The sequence below is a fragment of the Hippoglossus hippoglossus genome, chromosome 20, assembly GCF_009819705.1.
Source record: "Hippoglossus hippoglossus isolate fHipHip1 chromosome 20, fHipHip1.pri, whole genome shotgun sequence".
Taxonomy (NCBI): Eukaryota; Metazoa; Chordata; class Actinopteri; order Pleuronectiformes; family Pleuronectidae; genus Hippoglossus; species Hippoglossus hippoglossus.
This window is the reverse complement of record NC_047170.1, coordinates 3,260,617-3,282,737: the sequence shown is the minus strand read 5'-3', so window position 1 is coordinate 3,282,737 and position 22,121 is coordinate 3,260,617. Positions and strand designations below refer to the sequence as shown.

At 40.2% G+C, this 22,121-nt stretch overlaps 1 protein-coding gene across 1 annotated transcript in view; it reads left to right on the top strand.

Annotated features, from left to right (window-relative positions):
* kcnh2b (potassium voltage-gated channel, subfamily H (eag-related), member 2b) overlaps window positions 1–22,121 on the top strand; it is a 213,270-nt gene that overhangs the window by 117,949 nt on the left and 73,200 nt on the right. Inside the window, exons 3-6 of the mRNA XM_034573028.1 lie at window positions 731–886; window positions 1,805–2,018; window positions 2,422–2,759; window positions 2,850–3,061. Coding sequence (XP_034428919.1) covers window positions 731–886; window positions 1,805–2,018; window positions 2,422–2,759; window positions 2,850–3,061 — 920 coding nt within the window. The remainder of the gene's footprint in view (window positions 1–730; window positions 887–1,804; window positions 2,019–2,421; window positions 2,760–2,849; window positions 3,062–22,121) is intronic.

Below are 22,121 nucleotides of genomic sequence, written 5' to 3'. Positions count from 1 at the left end.
TGCATTTACTGGAGGTTTCTGTTTTTCGGTATAGAGTAGAGATACAACGTGTTTTGAGATTGCTACTAGCATATCCTTTGATTCATCTGCTCCTTCAGGTTTTTCTATGTCTAGAATATCTTTAAATCAAAACAACAATGGCTTGGTCATGTCTCAATGTGTGTGTGTGTGTGTGTGTGTGTGTGTGTGTGTGTGTGTGTGTGTGTGTGTGTATTTTCATGCAGTGTATTCAGGCCTGTAAACCTGCTAGAAAACTCCCAGCCACTTACTGTCATGTGTAGTCTAATTTCACGCTTACTTAGCTGTTTTAGCTCTCGTGGCAGATTAGTGAACGTGCCCGGCCTTGTATGGAAGAGTGTGTCAGAGCTGATTAAGCGCAGATGCACTTTTAATAAAGGGAGAGAATGAAAAAGTGTGTGTGTGAAAGTGGGCCTGTGTAATAAGTGTATATAGATATGCTCACAGTCACTGTGTGACCTGCATGGCTGCATCTGTGACCAATCAGAATGCACATGAATTTTTCTGCTAACAGATTGATTACGTAGAATTTCACATGGTCGTTAAAATGATTGTGTTTATATAAAGAGTCAACTCTGATACTGTCAATGCCTGTCACATCCAATATCCTGACGACTCAACTCTAAAACCTTTTTCACTCAAGCTTAAGTAGTAAAGCCCCCATCAAATTCAACAAGTTTGGCTGAGCTTTATCCTTCTCTCCTCCCCGCAGGTCAGTGCTTTCTATGTATGGTGGATGTGGTTCCAGTAAAGAACGAGGATGGCGTGGTGATCATGTTCATCCTCAACTTTGATGTCATGACAGACGAGACACTTGTAGACCACAAAGAGGAGCTTAACCACCGCCTGCCCACCTGGCTCGTCACAGGTAACTACTGACTTACCTTGTTTTTTCTCTGAACTCCGAGTATACACAGTGGATATCAGTTAATTGAAATTAGAGTTTCCTTCATTCTTGTTTATCCCTTTTGCCCTGCTCTCCCTATTGAACCATTTATAATTTAAGTTGAGCAAGTTAAATTAAAAAAAAAGTGCTATTTAAAGCTTAAACAAATCAATAAGTAACTAAATGTTATTTACTATAGCATTTACTCAGCAGTTTTTAAGCGTTTTCTCAGAGCAAGTCACAAAGTGCTTCAAGAGAGTACAGTTGTTAAAGTTAAAAAAATAAAAGAAACATAAAAAATAAACAATAGGAATATAAGTCGCAGTAACTACCAATGAAGTTAATTATGAGCAGTGTAGATGCACCGACTACCTGAAATAAAATCATTACCTGAAGAGAACTTAATATGATTAGTGAGTGAGGGGTGACAACCATGATTTTCAGTCAGGTATTTCTGATATGTGCAAAGTAATTTTTTTCAATGAATTCTGGGTGTTTGTGTGGGATCGACTTTTACAAAATGCTGATTTTCATGTTCTGTCTGTGCACTTTAATGTTCCAGAGATATAACCCAGGGGAACAGTGTCTGAAGTAGGACGATGGTTTTGAACTCTCTCAGCCAAATTCCCTTTTTATTTTTACTTTGTGGCTAAAACCAACATCTAATCAATGTTACTGTCCCAGATTCCAGTAGATTGTTTTTGAAGCTGTATTTTAAAATCTATTAGGCTCAGCATGATCCACTTCAAATCTCTCTCCCACTCCTAGCATCACGTCCGCTACCTAGACAACCATTTATATCTCTTCCTCTTTCTTTCTTTTACATTTTTCATTCACTTATATTAGAATTCCACCTGTCAATCTGCAGGCAATGAGTCTTTTCGTACGTCTCCCCACCAGGTCGCCCACGAGGCTTCAAGCTGCGTCTTCCCCTGCTGCGCTCCCTGTCCAACAGCAAAGCGTCTTTGGACGACCCTGAGACCGGTCACATCCCCAATGCTAAACCTCTGCCGCTGCACTCAGACCACCATAGTCCCGCGACCTTAGGCCTGGGGGAGTTCCTGCCCATCCCCCACTCACAACCAGACCACCAGGAGAAAATCAGTGGAAGCAGGTATGCCAAGGACATGTGTTATTTCAGTTACTGATGATTTGGAACATGTTTTGCTTTCTTCAATGATTCTCAACAGTCCTATGAAGTGTTTATGCAGAGCCTTTCAAGCATAGTGATGTAGCGCAGCTTTCCGATTCTTACTCAAGTCTGACATAGGTGTTGAATCTTTTTTAAGACTTGACGACTTTCTCAGGCTCATTAACATTCAACTTTCAATTTCTTCTTCACATGTAAAAACTTAATGTAAAAAGTTAAATGATTCGTGCAAGGAAATCCTCTTGCCCCCCCCCAAAAAGGTGAGGTCAAAGGTCACTGTTGGCTAAATATAGCTGCATTCTGTTTTTAGGGGGCTGGGGAGACACTCACCATCCTGATCAAACTTTCTCTCTTTTCTGTTTCCTAGGTTAGCTCTGCAAAGTTGGCCAGAAGACAGTCGGGAGGACAAGCGCACTTTACTGGGCTCTAGGCCTACTGTACCCCATCCTCCACCTCTACTTCCTCCACACGGAACCCACCTGGTGGGTCCCCTGACCCAGTCATCACCCTGCATAACGCCCCATCACCGCCTCAGCCTCAACCCAGACGCCTCAGGCTCCAACTGCTCCTTGTCACATAGCCGCTCGCGGGAAAGCTTCCACAGCATGCGTCGCGCATCCTCTGTAGACGAGATCGAAGCCATGAGGACCGACTGGGAAAGAAAGAACCGGAGAACGAGTATCCGGCCAGGCAGCAGCAGCACGGGTGAGAGAGTGAGGGCAGAAAAACAGCGGAGCTTTTCTGTTACTTGCTTTTATAATTTTACTTAAACATTTACCTTGTGTGTGTTTGCAGGTGCAGTAAACAGTAAATCCAACATACTGAACTCCACGTCAGATTCGGACCTCATGCGGTACCGAACAATCTCCAAAATACCCCAGATCACCCTCAACTTTGTGGATTTCAAAGCTGACCCACTCATTGCCCTGCCCACGGGGGATATGGACATCATAGCTCCCTGCAAACTCATTGACCGGACGCACCACGTCACAGAGAAAGTCACACAGGTAGGACACAGTTCAAGTATGGAGTGTGTGGTGTGGTGCAGAGAGAGAGGCTGCGCTTGTGTTATTTGTAGAGTTCCGGGATGTCTGGAGCTGCAGTTTAGTGCACGCTGACGTTGGGAAATTAAATGATCAGTGTGTGGAATTTAGTGACATCTAGTGGTGAAGTTTCACATTGCAGCTGAATACCCCTTACCTCACCCTCCCCTGCCAAACATTAAAGAGAACCTCTGGTAGCCTTCAGTCGTCATAAAAACTCAAAAGGTGTTTAGCTTGTCCAGTCTAGGCTACTGTAAAAAAACATGGAGGCTTCGGTAGAGAGGATCAGCTCCCGATGTAAATATACAGTATTTAAATATAAAGGGCCCATTCTAAGGTAAAGAAATCAACAATTTGTACAATTTAGATGAAGCACACTAGTGAAAATATCACTCTGATTATTTTATATTCAGTTTCTACCAATAGATCCCTTTCAGCTAAATCTTACAAACTGGACCTTGAAGGACTTGGAAACTCTAGACACCTCTGCATGCAAAGACATTTCTTGTATATATTTGCTCTCAGACAGATATGTAACTAAGTCAACATGATTTACTCTGCTCCTGCAATCTACTTTCATTAGCTTTAGTCTTTCTGTGGAGAAAAGGGTTTTAGTTTACGGGGGTGAGAATTCATTTGATCCAGTTCTGGTGGGATGATGATAGAAGGTGGTGTTGTTACCAGCAAGTGACTTATGGAGCAATAGAGAAAGGTCGTGATATGAGGCAACACTTTCATCTGTGCACACTCTCAAGTTTGTGTTCTCAAACTTCCATTCTCTCCACCGTCAGAGCAGCTAATTGCTCTCAAAAAAACTTCTACCCCTCTCTGTGTGTGTCCTGTCATACAGTGTCAACTCCTGGTTGCAGGAACACTGTGCACAGTGCCACTTCCTGTAGCTGCCTACATTTGGGTTCTGTGGAATAAAATATACAGTGAAGTGCAAATGTGGGAGCACTGGATATACTTAGTTGACAGAAATGAGAAAAATAAACTATGTTTCCACACATTTAAGACATGTGAGATGCCAGTTTTCTCTGGGGGCAAGAATTTCATGTTGAAAAATTATTTTTGTTTGAATCCACCTCCTGTGGTTTTTCACCAAATGTGCTAAAAATAGGCAATTGTCAGAGTAATTCAGTTGAGGAGACACAGATGAGGCGATACAAAAAATGTATTTAACTGTTAGGTCAAAAAAGCTCTTTTTAGATGTCATTGTCAGAGGAACACTTCATAGATGGAGATGGTCACACAAACAACGTGGCTTTGTGAGGAAGGTTTTCATGTCTACTTGTTGAGAAACTTTAGCCTTTTTTAATCAGATGAAGGTTAATTAGGACAGTTCACCACAGAGCAATATTCTGCCCTATTCCAGAGTTTCTTGTCAATCTCCATTTGATGAGCAAAGCAAAAATAAATCTATTTATTCTCCATAAACATGCTCTTGTTTAGTTTTTTGTCAGTTATTCTATAACCACATTTCGTCTGTCTTTCTTTCCAAAGTTTTTTACGTCTCTTACCCTGTCAGTGTGTCCATGCTTGTCTATTCAGCAGTAACTTCTCAGAGTGATTGCCAATTAGTCAGCTGCCTGCCTTTATTGAAGCCCATAACACTTATTTGTTTCATATAACAATGATGAACAGCGGGAAACTGTTGAGAAATATGCCATAAACTTAATAGCTTTCAGCCATCTAACAAATATGACATGCCACAGTGGCACTCTAACAGCCAATCATAAATGTGAGTCACTTGGTGTTATTAGCTGCCATATTTCCAAATCAGTGATGATTTCTCACTCTCTTTTATCAGAAAGGATCTTGATTTTGTCACAGGCTAAAATCTGAGTGTTTGATTTTTTTATATCTTGTTATTATTGGTTTGTCTGATTTGTTGTTGGAAATACAGTAGCTGTTTGCATTTTTCTCTTTAAAGAAGTCATTCTTTAATTATAAAGTCTGCGTTCGAATGCAATATTATTTTTTTGGGGAAATTCTACATTCATGCCATCTGCATAGCACCCTCAATGATTTCAAAAAATCTTCTTTTGATGAGTTATATTTTTTACCAATATATATATATTATCACAGTTATACCTGTATCGGTATAGAATTGTATCTATTATTTAGTCTCCTCCTAGTGGATCACCAGGCACGCAAGGGAAAGTTATTTTGTTTGTATTTAAAGTCTTGTGGAACCCATGAGTGATGAACAACATGCAGGAAAGATTATGTTAATCTCTCTCAGGGCTGTAGTCTTCATGGAGTTACTAAAGAGGAACATAAATGATCTGTTCTTATCGTATTGTCATGCTGTCCTCTGAGCCAGAACGGGAACATCAACAGAATAATCCAAAGTTGATGATGCAACACAATACAAACCTAATGCAATCATGCCGCCCTGTGTGAGTTGCAGCTGGCAAGGTCAAAACATAACCCTCAGTGTGTACATATGCATTAACCCATACTGGGTATTATACTTATATTGCAGATGGAGGAACCTACACCAGCTGTGTCTCCACATGCTATGGACTATTTATATAGAGCTGTTGGAGGAATGGAACAACACTAAATGCATTTTCACTGTACATCACTTACACCCATTTTATGTGTAACCACTATTTTGTGACATATACTATATTTATTATTCTTCTTAAAGTAGAAATCCATAGGTGGTAATAGGAAAGACAGATGAAACAAAATAAATAACATTGATGTTCAGTCCCATTTACTATTATTAAGTACAGATTCAGTCTCTCTCTCTCTCTCTCTCTCTCTCTCTATATATATATATATATATATATATATATATATATATATATATATATATATATATATATATATATATAGTTTAGTTTCATCAAACTACAGCTGCTGATTCCCCTGATCACTGTACCTCGAACTAAAGGATGATAAATATTCAGTTATTCTTACAGCTGAGCTCTGTGGTTCATCTTAGAGCCTTCTTTCTCCTCGATCCGTGTGGCAGTTAGTACACATGAGAACAACTGCTCTGTGGACTTTAATGAAACAGCACCTGCATTACCAGCTCAGGCCTGAAGATGGCAGCACCACATCATGTAGTGTGACGGCAGGCCTCAGCATCTCCTCGGAGGTGCGGAGAAGAAGATGTTGAAAGGCAAGAAGGGCTGAATAATTTAAGTGTTCCATAAAACATCTGACACTCTGAACAAGAACATATTGAGATTTCCTCTCTCATTTCGAATGACTCCCCTGCACTGTCCCCTTTTCCTGCTCCGAACATGTTGGTTTTAGCCTCCTCCGCTGCCTCATGACCAGACCGCTTGCTCTCAACTCACACTGGCTCGTGAATATTAACTTGTGTTGCCTCGTGCACATGCAGGGAAATAACTGGCATGTACAGTTCATGCTCTAGTTGCTTTTAAATGTAACATCTTCTCCTTTAACATGAGCATCATTGGCTAATTATTAAATGGCAATAGTGTTTGAATTTTGTACGGACCTGTGATTGACACATCACCCTGGCTAAGAAGGGAGCATGGATAGATGGAAGGGGGGGGGGGGCTTTGAGGTAAGTGGAGTGTTCAGTATGGAGAAAACTATGATCACCCCTAACTGCAAGCTTAGACACACTCACACAGACACACACACTTTAGTGGCACTCAGCTTTTTAATGGTGGCTGGTCATGTTCTGTGGGGGACACTTGATTAGCTATACACTCTCAGCATCACAATTCTCATACAATATTCCTGACACACGCCCAGCTCCATACATGGCATTCCACATGAACAGCTACTGCAATCACCCACACATGCATGCATGCACAGAAAAGCAAACTCACAACTACCTGACGCTCACTTATACTCGGTCACAAACACACACACACTGCCTCTCCACTCAAGCAACCTGTCACATCCGACTTCACAGTGAAATTCAATGGAGCAATGGATGGCATGCACCACGCCCAACAGCAAAGTGGTAGGATCTGGCTCCATCTTCTTCAAATTTACAAGAGAGCGACTGCAGCTTGTGTTGATAGTTTGCGATTTGTGCATGGGCTGACTGCATATTGAACTTTTGAGTTAGTTGCAAAGTCATCCAAAGGCTGGTGTTTTCTTGTATTAAAAATGTTTAGGAAGTAAAACTTGAGATGCAGAGAGCAAAAAACTTACGGTATTACAAGATAAAATTTGATAATTTCACTACATTTTTGTGATGTAATCACAAAATATATAAAAATAATGTTATTGTGCAGATTCAGTTTCCAGTCATCAGTAATCACAGACACAACAATGATCACAATTGTATATTCTTCATTGTAATGGATTTTCACAGTTCTTTAAAGGGCATTTCCATATTTCTAAGTGTTTTAAGAATAAGAATGTTGTTTACAGCGTGTTGTCTTATCTGAGTTCTGCTCATTAATCATATGAACTCTTCTAATTTAATGCTTTGTTGTTTTCTTTAACATATTCTGCTGGTCCACTTTGCCTTTGGTGACTGCGCAATGACACAAAGGCACATTTACAAATTAGAAACAGAACAGGAGACACATTCATTTTAATACTTTGACAAGATTCAGCCACAATTAAGCAGCTTATACAAAGTCTATGGGCGATGTTCTCCAAAGTGTTTTACTGACACAAAAAGTTGGAGGGAAAAAATGAGATGACAGTCTCCCAAGTTTAATGCTCGGCACGCTGGTGGAGAAATTGAGAATGGGTTGGCAAAAATAGTCTTAATTAAAATGATTTATTCGGTTAGTTTCTCTGAGCCGGTCCATTCCATTCTTCTCCCTGCTGAGGCTGTCACAGTTTTACTTTAAAGCAGTAGGAACCCAAACACAGACACAAGGCTACTGATACAGAACTTGAATAAAGTAAAAACTCGACTTAAAGGCAAAATCAGGAGCAAAAACAGACAAATTGAGAAAGAGTGAGGTTAAAACGGAGACAAAATACTTCAATGAGGAAAGGACAATGATAGTCGCATGAAAGTAATCACCAATGAGGGAAAACACACAAGCACAAGAAGCAAATTAACCATAAACAAAACAGGTATATTGCTACAAAAATAAAACAGAAAACATTACAAAAGGCCCGAGAGGAATACATCGAGAAAGAGGCACTGTATACATGTAAATTTCATCAAAGCAAACACCCACATAAATCATCAAATGTTTACTTTTGATCAAATATTGTATTTAACATTTTTTGCGATGTGAAACTACTGCTACTTTGTGATGTAGGAGCATATATGGTATTCATACAGGGTCCTGTGATGAGCCTCTTATCAGGGAACTCTTGTTCTGTCATATAGACTTACATTAAACAGAATGTAGGTTGTATATATTTCTTTAATGAGCAGGCCTTTACAGGGACTGAGAGGAGCAGATCTCTGTGGAGAGGGCAAGTGTGTGTAGGTGTGTGTGTGTTTATACACTGTATGCATCCTCCTCTAAGATGTAAAAATGCATAATATATAAGTTTATATAAAGAGTGCCTTTTGGGGTGGTCCTCGATTTTTCCTCTCTCTCCCCTTTACAGTGCCTCAAGCAGCTATGTAAACTTTCTGTAAACTTGAATATATTTCATGTGATGTCACTGCAAACTGCTCCGACATCATAAACTTAACATGTTTTATGTTGTTGAATGAACATTGCTTTTACATACAGGCATTGTTTTCTGTTCTATTTGTTTTACAACCTTGTTTGCTTTTCCCCTTTTACAAATAGTAGCCTGATTTTTCTTCAGTGGCATGAGCCTAAGGCAGTCGAACAATTTTTACGATGTCGATGACCAAACATATTTCTTGATGTATATTGATTACTATAACATGGACAGCTTCATGAGGAACGGCTTTGCAGCAGTACACGACTGCTGTTTCTCATATGCATACTTCACAGCTCCATCAGCATCTAGTCAGGTATATGCAAGTCATTACTGTCATTACGTGCACAGAGTGGCGGCTGGCTGCGGCAGGAGGTGGAGCGGGTCGTCCACTATACCGAGTGAAGGTCGTGGTTCGATCCCTGTGTCCCCCATTCTTTGTGCCAAAGTGCTTTGAGTGGTCAGCGAAACTTAAAAAGGGCTTTATAAATACAGTCCATTTACCATTTTACATGTGGGTACAGACATAGGAGGTTTCTATTGCAGGGATCAATTTTGTCAGCAAAGTTATAGCCTCTCAAACTTTGTGGCAAACCCACTTTGTTTAGTTCAGATTACTCAATTAGTGGAAATCTTGTCCTGTGTAAAAGAAATGTTGCATTGGGGAATAAAGCTGTACAGTTAAACCTGTGCTTTGTTTGAGGAATAAAAATGAACAGAGATTTTGATCAAAGTTCCTAATCCCTGTAGACCCCTGCTTCATTCATGTTTGGGAGTAACTGCAGCCCCTGTTATCCCATTAATTGAATTCCCTTTTAGTCAAAGCCCTGTGATTCACATTTGCATAGGGTCATGAGTATGCATGAGCTTTCTAAATAGTATGTGACATGAATGATTCAAAAGAAGGTATTTTTAGCAGCGCCTCATGTTTTTTTTTTGCTGAGAAAGAACCAGGGCGGCAGGGCTCTAATGTGACACTGGATGTTTTGGTGAGAGATGCACCTCTGGCAAAGTCCCACAGCAGGGCAGTGTCCGTTAAATGTGGCACAGATTAGTCAAAATGAGGGGTTCATCATTTCCAAAATGAAGTGTTACTCATTCTACCTGGAGGAGAGTGCTTTATTGAGCATATTATTATTTTGATTCTGCTTTAGGCTGTGTGGGGTTTCAGCAACATCGGGTGTTAATTTCCTTCTCTTCTTTGTGTCACTGCTTCCAATTTGTATAACAGGATGGTAGCTCCTTTATGCCAACTGACTATTTTTGTCTTGGAAGTGTCTCCATTTCTGTCAGGACTGCAGGTAAAAACGAACTGAATTTTCAAACATCTCCTCCAGACATGGGTCCAAATTGCAGCAGTAAATTTTACAGTCAAAAATGAGAACATAGAATAATGGATACTTTAAACCTCTATGCTGTTCTTGCCCACAGTTATTATGAACTTTATTCATCACCAAAGACAAATTACTTTTACGCCAAGAAGACAAACGGTATAGGGTATTTACTGTTTTAGCCTGCAGCCATATTCCACAGCTCAAGTAACCCATTTCCTGTTTGCAGCAGATGTCGTTGTAGTATTTGTATTCTTACTGCCCCATTGCCTCTTGATTTATTGTATTTTAATCATTGGGGAGCAGTTTCCAAAGAGACAATATGGTGATATTTTGGTCAGAAAGGCACACGTGCTGGATTGCCGGCGCCTTGCTCTGTCAGTTTAATGGGCTGGAATAGAGTCGAGTCTGTATGCATGTGACGCACTCAACCTGCAGGACTGTAATTTAGCCGCCAGCTCAGTGGCTCTGCCTCAATACCTCAAACTGATTGAGTGCTCCTTCCATGTGAGGTCAACGACCCACAAAGTGGGAAGCATGTTGTCAGCATCTCGAAGCGACTTGTATCTAAAACACTGTCCTCCGCCAAATTCACATAGGACTAGATTCTGCAGGGTGTGTTGGGCAATTGTATAAATTTCAGATGGAAGCAGACATAAGTAGAAGTGCACTCAGTAAAGCACATAGCTCTGCCAAGGCCCAATAGTCTACTTAAATTCACACAAGCCATAGCTAAGGCCATATTGCATTTCTCAGCTACACATTGGTGGTTTTTACAGTTGTCTACCTCTATTTGTTACCGTACAGTAGCTGGAAAAAGCCTACCCCCCTGTGAAACAACATTTAGATATTTTAGATCTGTACGATATTGCACCCACTCATCGATACCAACGTCTATGTTTTTTTTTAATATCAAGATTCACACTTTTCTGAGAAATGAAAATGGATATGTCTCGCCATGTTAAAGAAAATGAAAAAAACAAAAAGTCTTGACTCTACCCCGATCCAGATCTGTACCAACATTTAATTGGTTCTTCCCTGACCCATTCCACATCTTTCCACTTGTAGTTCTGTCGTAATTCTAACAGACAGTCAAAGATACAAACTTCCTTGGCGGAGATAACATTTCTATCGATCACTCTTTTGTTTATTTTTTTTTATTTTTTCACGGACATCCTCAGTAAAAACTGATAATTTAAACCTGGGATGCTATGAGCTCCAGTTCCTTTTATCCCTTTCCTTGCCTGCTCCCAAATTGTTGTGTGAGGTAGAGTGGAGGATGAAGTGCATTGCATAAAGCATTAATCATCCTACGAAGCAGCATAAGATAATAAGATACTACTGGATACATCAGAATGTGAACAATCACACATTCATTTTATAACCTGGTTACATGACTCCAGGGATTCAAAAACACTTTCTTTAGCCTTCTCTCTGGTGAAATGGGAGCACTTATTAACATAGTTCTTGTTTTAGAAACATCGTGTCAGAAAACTAGAGTTAAAACCTGTTGAACATTGTCCAGTTGATGATTTTGTAATTAATCCATGACTCTTGATGGTTAAACAGGAGTGTAGTGTCAGAAGTGACTTTCAAAACGTTGATTTTTTAACAAATGTGCTCATTCCCAAGCAGCTAATCTATATCAGACTAATCTATTGCTCCTTCCTGCTGCCGAGAGCCATCCCATTCAAACAACATTACACAGACATCGATTTAGCCATTTGCAACGCTCTATATAGCATTAGTTTGGTAAATTTAGCTGTGTCTTAGAAACACATGTTGACACTCTTCAATAGGTTTTAACGACAATCACAATGAATTCTAAGGAAATCATAGACATCTTTATTAGAATTTATTATTTTTGAAGTGAGGTTTTAGGTATGATGCATTGATAGTTATTAAAAACATTGAGATAAGTGCAGATGAAAAAGACCTTGCTCTAAAACTGTTGTTAATATAGATAGTAAAAATGAGCCAATGTAATATCATCTAGAATAAATAATTACAGCCCATTTCAATACAATATTTTCTTACGGGAAAATGTTTGTCGTCATTCTTCATCTTTTAAATCTTTTGTCCATGTGTAGACCTGGCTAACTAAATCTATCCGCCTCTAATTCTCAAACTAGCAGGATGTCCTCTCAATCTGTTTGAACTTTAACTGAAGGCCTCTGATCACTACTGGAAGGTTACCTCTCTTCAACACACACGCACACACACTAACCTGATGACTTGCAGTAGTATCAGGACAACAGAAACTGCAACACACACCCACACAAGTTAATAGAACATTGCCCTGTCTTCTGTTTAAAAATACAAACTAATAAAAACCTTGTTAAAACAAATGAATGGATTCAGTCAACCGAAAGGGTAAAGGGTAAAGGAAGTGTTGCAAATATTTACGTTTTGACATATGACAGATAGACATGTGGTGAAAGATAATTTTGACTGTCTATTCTGCTGTTCTGCAGCACCCAGAGGAATTAGGTGAGACCTCAAGCAGGCAGTGTGGGCACACTACTGTGATAATATTGGTGCCGAAATGAAAAGCAAGACGTTCTGCACCGCTCACACATCCATTGTGGCCCGGGCGTAATACGTTATTTCATAGCCTATGTGATTGTCAAATATGATTCAATAGTGGTGGAAAGAGTTCTGAAAATCGTGACTCGCGTAGTCCCCACAAAAGAAGAGATAACGGTGCGAGCAGTAAAATTGCTATTGCTATTTAAACAATGTGGAAATGGCAACTGTCATCTGAAACTAACAAAGACGTTTCCTTACCCATGCCATGTGTCAGAAGAAGAATTACTGTATGTCAGAGAAAGGAGAATGTAGAAAAGATGGGAAAGCAGAGGAGTGAGGACCACACAGAGGGGAAAGTTCAAAGTGATACAAATGAAAGATAAGAGGGCTACTCAGGTTCACACAGTCTGTCCCACACCTTCTCTCACTCTCTCTGTCCCTCCCTTTATCTCTACTTGTTTCTATTCTCTTTCTATCTTCTATTCTATTTCTGTTATCTATTCTCCCTTTTTACACTTCCTCCCCTTTTCTCTCCCCAGCTTCCACTGCTTAGTCTTTCTCCGTCCTTTTTTTATATTTCCCTCTCTCTTTCTTTTTACTCTCCTCTCTCCTCATATGCTCCCTCCAATCGCTTCCTGTCGTTTATTTTCCCCTCCTTTATTTTATCCTTCAGCCGATCATTTTTCTTTTCCTTCTTTCGCCTCTTTTCTCCTCCTCTTGCCTGCTCCTCTGCTCTCTGTCTGTATGACCCATTTCCTCGGCCCTGGCCCCATTAATCACAGTGTTGTGGGCTTGGCCTGCCTGCCTCCCTGCCTGACTGCCCTTCCTCATCATAGCAGGTAATTGAATCAGAGGGGGCTCAAGGTCCCGGCAATAAGCAGCTATTGATTAGTCCGTCTTTTACCCTGCTTACGTGTGACCTGGTTGCTTTTTTTGACTTAACCTCCATGTTAGTTATAGTATTGATACAGGTCTCATTATGGAGAACTATGTCGTGCAAATATCTGTCTGACAAGGAAGGCTGCACATTAAAAGTGAATGGACAAAGACAGAAGTTAAAAAAGAAAGACAGCAGACGTGGAGTTGTACCTACACTTTGCCTCAATGATATTTTAAATGCAACTTAGAAATATGAAAAATAAGTGTATAGCTACTAAATACACATGAAAGAATGACGATATCCATGGGACCACAATGTGTCTTTGCTTCAACCACTGAGCTACAAAAATGACTTGAATACAAATATTATTTTTTTATCTGTGCTCTCTGTCAGTGTAAGTGTAATTTTCAGTGCCTCCACTAGGTTAGAAAAGTTCTGCATCCACATGTCTGTAGTTTTTGTGATGCAAACCTAAATGTTCAAGTATGATAAACTAATCTGTACTCAAGGTGGATCCATTTTTATACATCTAATGCTTATGATGTGCCTGTCATTGTTCATTTACTTGCTAATGCATAGGCATAGCTCTCTTATTCCTCTACTTGTACGTCTGTAAACTAAAGTCTCTGAAAATGACTGTTATTAGTCTCAATTTTAACCTGCTTGAGATGCCCCCAATTGTATGTCTTACCCAATCGATTTCGCCCGTTGCCCACATGGGGAAATGGTTGCATCCAGATGGGTTTAGTGAGGCAGTCAGGGTCCCACGTTGGACCAATCCATCAAGGGGCGTGTACGGGTTGGGCGGGGCGAAGCAATGAGCTCATCTCAGGAGCCAGTGGAGTGAACCAGGGAAGGCACCCAGGTCCTTTGTCACTGACACACACAAGCACAGCTCATGCCCCCAGTGCAGCCGGAAGCAAGTTTCCATTATTTTGCACTATGAATTCTCATCTCTATAAAAGCACTTGTGCTGTATTAGAAGCAGTTTAGGTGTGTGAATACAAACCGCAGTCCAATTATTAATCTATGTTGAGTGTTGTTGGTTGATTTGGATTTTGACTAAATGTAATAATCTGAAATGCTTTCCTAATATATGCACTGACAGCAGTTCTCTTCCCTTTAAATTCACAAATAATGCACAGTTAAAATTATTCCATTAAGAATATCATACTAGGATTATATACAATATGCCAGGCTCACCCATTCAACACTTGTATTACACTCATGCCGAGAACAAATGCAAACATGCGCACACTAGCTCGGATGTGAACTTTCTTCTCAGCCATAAGGTCAACACTAACACTGTGACTGGGAAATCAATCGCTGATCTTTCTCTTTTCCTCTGTCTCTCTCTTTTAAACACACACGCACACAAACGCAGACATGCACAGACCAGTCTGATTACCTGCTGTAGTATCAGGACAGCCAGTCCTCTTGAGACTACAGAACCTCTCCAGAGATTAGTTTGTTAGCGGTTGCCAGGGAATGGAAGCGGAGGCTGCCATTTAAGCCCAGTCATTATCCATGACCCTGGTCCAGACCCTGAGCCTTGTGGAAATATCATGGTAAATACCAACAGAGCAGCAACTAGACATGTTTTAACACAAAAACAACCCAATAAAGCTGTGTAATGCGCCCAGGGAGATCAAACAAACCGTACATCCAGATACTGTATACACATACACACACAAACGCACAAAGCAATTCACACTAAGTGATACACAGTCATATTCACAGATACACCTCAATTTTGAGGCTTCTTCTTAGTCTCCACTGATTGTTCCATACTAAGTGATACTAGCCTTAGGGAGAACCAAAGGAAAAAGACAGAGGGCTGGTAGCAGGGGTAGAAAGGGGGCTGCATTACCCCCTACTGGTAATAAATTGCAACAGCAAGATATTCAAGAAATCTAAATTATTACAATAATTTTTTTCCAGAGTGACATTTTTAGAGTAGAATAGTAATGGGCCAAACACCCACCCAATGTTATTTTTTTAATGTTTGGCGCTTATCTTAAAACGTGGCGTAGATAACATTAGGCACGACTTGTGATGAAGAATAAACCTGCATTACCTGTGTGAACTGTGACTATAGTACCATGCTGCTTTGACATACATGACGTTTTCAAGTTTTCAAGTTTGCTGGGTGATGTTTTAAAACTGGTGAACATTTTTTAAAGCAAAAATCATGAATGTTGCACTGCTGCCTTTAACTAGACAACGGTGACTGACTTCCAACTCCTTGTGTCCATTTCCGATGGACCTGCTCAGTTACCAACAGGATTTTAGAACATTGATACTCTGAAGACTTTTACTTTGAATTACCTTACCTGGAAATATTACTAAATGTTAAAAAACATTCTTATTTGGCCACAGTGGCAATGATTAGTCTGGTTCTGACTGTGTGTGTGTGTGTGTGTGTGTGTGTGTGTGTGTGTGTGTGTGTGTGTGTGTGTGTGTGTGTGTGTGTAAACAGGCATGCACTCATTGGCAATAAGAGTCGACCATCTGCCTGTGCAGCTTGCATAGAGCTGCTCCTGCTCTCTACGTTTCTGGTTCATCTGTGTGTTAACAAATGACTTCATTAACACACACACACACACACACACACACACACACACACACACACACACACACACATACTCACATACACGTACACATATATCAAGTTACTATACTCACCACATGGTGTTTATGTACACACAAACACAAAAACCAGGCCTCCCCAGTATGACAGGCTACAGTGAGAAATCACCTTCTATTGTTTCTTATTCAGGTTAGTTTAGTTCCTGAATCGAAAACTGCCTCGCACACAACTTCACTAACTGGGAAACGGACCAATCCATGCAGGGATATTGGTGGGGGGTGGGTTGTCTCATCTCAGGTCTGCCCATGTGTGAGGCAGCAGCACCACCTGGCCAGATCAGTGAGAGCCAATCCATGTGTCCTACTAACGCAACATGTCAGCTTTGTAACAGGGTGTCATGTGATGTCTGGCCCGTCATTAGCTGCTGCAGAGCATCATGGGAGCTTGGAATTCTGCCAGGGATTCTCGCCGACCCACCTGCTGAGACTGACTCAGTTTCCAAAAGTTGAACTCAACGGGAGACTCCCCTCTTTCCCTGTGCTCTCATTTACTCGCTTCCTCTCCACCTCTTTCTCACTCTGCCACACTTGGTCTCTCTTTTAATTTATCTTTTGCCTTCTTGCTTTCTCCTCATCACTTACTTCTCACTTAGCAGCTGACCTTATTTTAAGGTATTCAGGATCAGTTCTGTCTTTAAATTGCTCTCTCCCTATAGTTGTGTTGACCTCTGAAAGCCTCAACGTAAGGCAGAATGTGCTGGAGGAGGAGGAACGTGTTTTGCAAGTGATTTGTGTAGACTCCAAGAGAAAATGGTCTTTTAAATGAATTGGGGCCAAGAAGACAAGCAGGCAGGGCTGACTTTTGGACTGGAACAAAGCCATGCGGACTGAAGACGACAGTTCAGCTTGAGGACATGTCTCCGGGGTAATCTCAGGATATCGACATTGTAGTTCAATGCTGCCCCGCTGTTTTCCAAAAGGATTTTGTTATCACTGTGACAGCTAAGTCACCTCCACTTTATGAAGTGTTGAGCTCCCTTAAAGAACACATATTTTTCATCAGCAGTTTTTAGTACCTTTTTATCTTGGGTTGTGACATGTGTGTGTCACAGAGAATTTACAACACAAAACCAAAATCTACAAACTATGTTACGTTTTACAACGCCTGTCTTCCAACTTCTTGTGCTCTCAGTAAGGGGAAGAGAAAAGAGATCACAACTGAATATTTGAATGTTGGTAGCAGTACCAAGGGGCAAAACAGGACTGCAAAAATGTGTTTTTGGATTAGCTTCAAATAAAATGATACTTCATTATTTATATGCCTTCTCTCAGCCTTCTCTTAGCGGGCTACTTCATGCTGAAGAGGCTGCAATGTATTTGGAGTTTAACAATTTCTCTTGAAACAACAAAGACATGAAATAACAGAAAAGCATATTACTTGTGGTCAGACTAACAAAAAGCATCCCACCCTAAACAACAACTAGAGGCATTTTAGTGTTTGGCACATTGAGTCATAGTCAGAGAGTCAAGGCTTCTCTGCTTCCCTGCAAGTGTATGTGTGTTTGTACCTCCATCTCAGCTGGTGATCTGTCACAATTTGATTCACTGTCAGAGTTACATAGCAAATATACATGGACACATATGATTTAGAGGCAGAAACGGCTGCGAGAGAGTGAAAGGGACAATATAAAATTGTTGCAACAAATTGTGGCTGAAGTATATATGGCTCTTAGTTTAACCCAAAGATTATAAAACTTCTGTTATGATTATCAACAGTTTTATAATGAACAAATAAAATGACACTTCTCATAATAACATAAGAGATCTCTAAATTAGTGTTGCTTTGATTCCTTGTATAGCTGTCTGCGGTGCTATTTACCTTTTTCTCGCTCTGTCTCTCCATCTTGCACGCTTGTGCTCTCATCCATAAAGTTGTCACAGTCCACGCAGACAGTCAGACCTCATAGTTTTAGCTGCAGCCCTGTGCAACAGAAGCATTCAATGCAGTTCTCTAGAGCGTGAAAACCTCTCTTTTACTGTCTAGTCTGTGTACCTGTCACTCAGGCTCTGCATGAGAGCGAACTACAGGCGCATGCACGTGCACTAATGCTTCCATCACAGACTCAAACAATTCTGTGGGAAACACTGCTCTTTGCCAAATATCCTGCCATCAGTATATTTAACCAAAATGCTCCCACACGTGACTTACAGGGGGTTCTCCAACTTCTCTGCTCCTACAGTAGCCATGGCTTTCACTGCTTTTAACATACACAGTTCACATGAACACACAACTGTTTTGATTTATCTGCATCTCTGGATTGTAATAGGCAGATATGACTTTAAAAAGTCACAGAGACAGTAAAACTGTAGTGTACACTGGTATGTACACTTTGCAATTAATCAGCTGTTCACATGAACCGTGGTTCCAATACACAATACATGCAAATTATTAAACAGCTTCTCAAATTTGTTTTTTTTATTTTGTTTCTGTGAATGCAGTGAAAGAGAGAACCTCTGGGTTTGGAATACACTCCTGTCTTGTAGGACTCTTTCTCTCTGTGTGTGTGTGTGTGTGTGTGTGTGTGTGTGTGTGTGTGTGTGTGTGTGTGTGTGTGTGTGTGTGTGTGTGTGTGTGTGTGTGCATGTGTATGTGTATGTGTGCATGTGTATGTGTGTGTGTGTGTGTGTGTGTAATCCATTAGGAACCCTTGTCACAGCTGTCACAGTTCGAGCTTATTGGAGCTGTCAGCCCTTCCTGGTGTCTTTGTCTTGTTTAATCCAATACCTCCATGTCCGCTGGGTATCACTAAGCTATTGTGTATTGAATAAATGTTAGGTGTGCTTTCTTTTTTCATCCCTGCAGTTTCACAACACTTTATATTTACAGCTTAGAGGACTAAATATTATTTCTCAAAAGTTATGATGCCCGGTTAATTTTAAAAAAGAACACCATTTCTTTTTTATGGGAATTTCGAACGTCACATAACAAATGTTGCATATGTTCAGATAAAAATACCTTTTGTATTTGAGCTGACATTGTGATTAACCTCAAAAAGACCTTTCATTTGGACACCATGAGGCCAAAGCTGAGTTTGCTGAATAAATACTTATAGACCTCAGTGTAATTCCCGAAATAGTTTTTGCTGTATTTGTCTTCTAGTTTCCACAGTATTAATTTCAAACTGGGACAGTTTAAAGACGATTTGGCACATTTAATCCCCAGTAGTTTTTAGCTTTGAGAACCCATACTGAGTGTCTCTTGTCTCTAACAGTATTTTGGTCAGAAGTTCTCAAATGGACCCATGTAGAATCGCATTAATCCATTTGGGGAATGCACTTTGTATGACCTCTTTCTTCAGTCAAATAAATGTATTTATTTGTTTTGTATGTAAAATCATTGTAGATTATTAACATGTAAAATATCCTCCTCAGATTTTGTGTGACTGAATAATTCAGGCACTGAGCCACTTTCTTGTTGATTTGAAAAAAAACTCTTGAAGTACAGACCTCATCAAATCCCAATGTTTAAAAAGTGTCAGTCAAAACATGTATTCACAAATTTCCACAACAGCATCTCCACCCTCTAAACAACTGAATTACCTTGTCCTTTTCTCCTTTCATGTAAACTGTATTAAAATGCACTAAAGCAGGAGATAAAAAGCTCAGGCGTGTGCACTGTGCAGCCATTTCCTCTAGCAGGGTTACAGTATCAATGAATCTCCATCTACTTCTCCATCACTGCACTGATTAGCATGCACACTCTGTGCTCAGTGCCCCCACTTTATCAGCTTAGTCAGCGGGGACAGTGGAATGAAACCCCCATTCTTTTGGCTGCCCTTGTTATCACACTGTACAGAAATGAGGCTGTTATTGTTGACAAAGCATGCAAAAATAATTAGGTAAGTGTTTCTGTGTATGTAAGGAGTGAGAGTGCTTAAAACCCTGAAATTCACTCATGGAGCAGGGCCATTTCAAAGGTAGGACAAACTGTAATGTAAATATAAAGTAGTACATCATAAATTACATGCCTTTTAAAAATTCCATGCAGAAACAACAATTATTTCAGCCAACAATTATCCAAAAATGAATTACTAATAGGGCTGTACTAGACTAAGAATTGTTTCAGTTGAATCAGATTTGGCTTTTCAATATGAATCGTTCAGGGTGACGGTGACATTCAGTTAACGTGTCAAGTTATTCCTCTGAGCCATGGACTGTATATAAAGATGGGTTAAGACATAACAGCTCCCAAAAGTGCAGCTAACTCATTAAAGACAATTATTTTGCTACGAGCTGTAAATTCACCAATTCCGAGAAGATGAAAGAAGGTAAAATGTTTTGTTTTGGCAGCTGCCTCAGACTGACCCAGGGGGTCCGCTGCCACCTGAACCTGTCAGAGACATGTCCACCAAGTGGACAGAACAAGCGGTGGTAGTGGAGGGATTTTACCCTGGAGTTGACTCTGAGACTAAATGCATTGAAATATTAACTCCAAAATAAGATCAAAAAGATGTCTTATGAAATCCAACTTGTAAGCACACTGTATGAAAAATGGAGACTGTGGTTATTCTAGGGGAGGAGTGGGGGAAAAATCTACTGATGGTGACTTCAGTGACTCTTAGGATAACAATTTAAATGGCTTTGGAAGTCCTGATTCAAGCCAGGGTAGAAATTATCTGATTTGAGAGGCAGCGTCAACAAAAACAGAGCAATAGGACTGAACTTGATTTGTTCCACTAGATTGACTGTGAGCTGCAACACTTTAGCATCCTGTGGTATTTCTAAAAGACCACTGATTCACAGTTTAAAAGAGCAAATCCTTCACAGCCTCCGCAGCTCTCTGTGGGTTTCTCTCTATTCTTTCTCTTCTCCTCTCTCTGTCTGTCCCTCTTTCTTCCTTCCTTCCTCCTGCTCGTGCCAGTCATCTTTAAAGGTCATCCCCACCTGGTGCGGCACGCAAAGTGAACTGTCAAATCCCATCTGTCATTGTGTTTGTGTGTGTGTGTGTGTGTGTGTGTGTGTGTGTGTGTGTGTGTGTGTGTGTGTGTGTGTGTGTGTGCGTATGAGACCATTTGACAAATTTGTGAAGACGGTACATATATACACCAAATTAATATTGTTTTCTTTGATACTTAAGAGTCAAAGTGAAAAATATGAAGTAAAATAGTATAATCATATGAATTCTTTCTGGATTGATGCTCCTTTTTGTGAAATGTGGGAGTGTCACAACACTTAGTGTTCAGGAACTGCAGGTAAAGGTATTGAACTAGGTGAACAAATTGAACAATTATAATTGATATATATAGGAAAAATATTAATATTAAGTATAATTTTGTATTAATGTGGGCAAGCTAATCTAACTAGCTTCCACAGTCTGAATGAATTATTTACTTAACAACACAACAGGGCCTCACAACATTAAAGGGACATATACATCTGAAAAGAAAAATAAAGGTACATTTCTTCTCAAAGTTGTTAGTGTAATGTATCGCTCTACTGTAAAGTCACATTACACACACGCATGCATGCACTCACACACAGACACACACAGCCTCCCAGCTGGGCTACTTTGACAAATAGTAAACCAGGAATTCATTAAGGTTTCTATATGAATTTGTGTGTGTGTGCACATGTGTTATTAATTCTCACAGCTCTTGCAACCAACTGTATATATGCATATTTAGACACTACACACACACACACAACTAATGAATAAGTTGTGTCACCGTATTGTCACTGCTGCTGTAATGAATCATGGTGGTCAGTTGACGTGGTGAATTAGCCAGTAGCAATAACTTGTGGAGGTTGACGGTAAAATAATGTGCTCGCTGAACCTGGGAGGCGGCGTAAAGGTTACATGGTTAGAATACATTGTTAGAGCTTGCAGGAGTCGCACTGTTTCTACCTGTGTGTGCACTATTGTGAACAAGTGTTTGTGAAATCTGCCTTTTCGCGATGACAAATGTTGTCCAGCACGCAAACGCACACAATTCCTTGTTGACGTCTGTAGAACAAGACTCCCATCACTCTGCTATTTCTAAATATCATTTGTGGTGGCATTTATTTGGAAGGGTCTTGTGTTATTTAGCCTCTGACACACAATCAG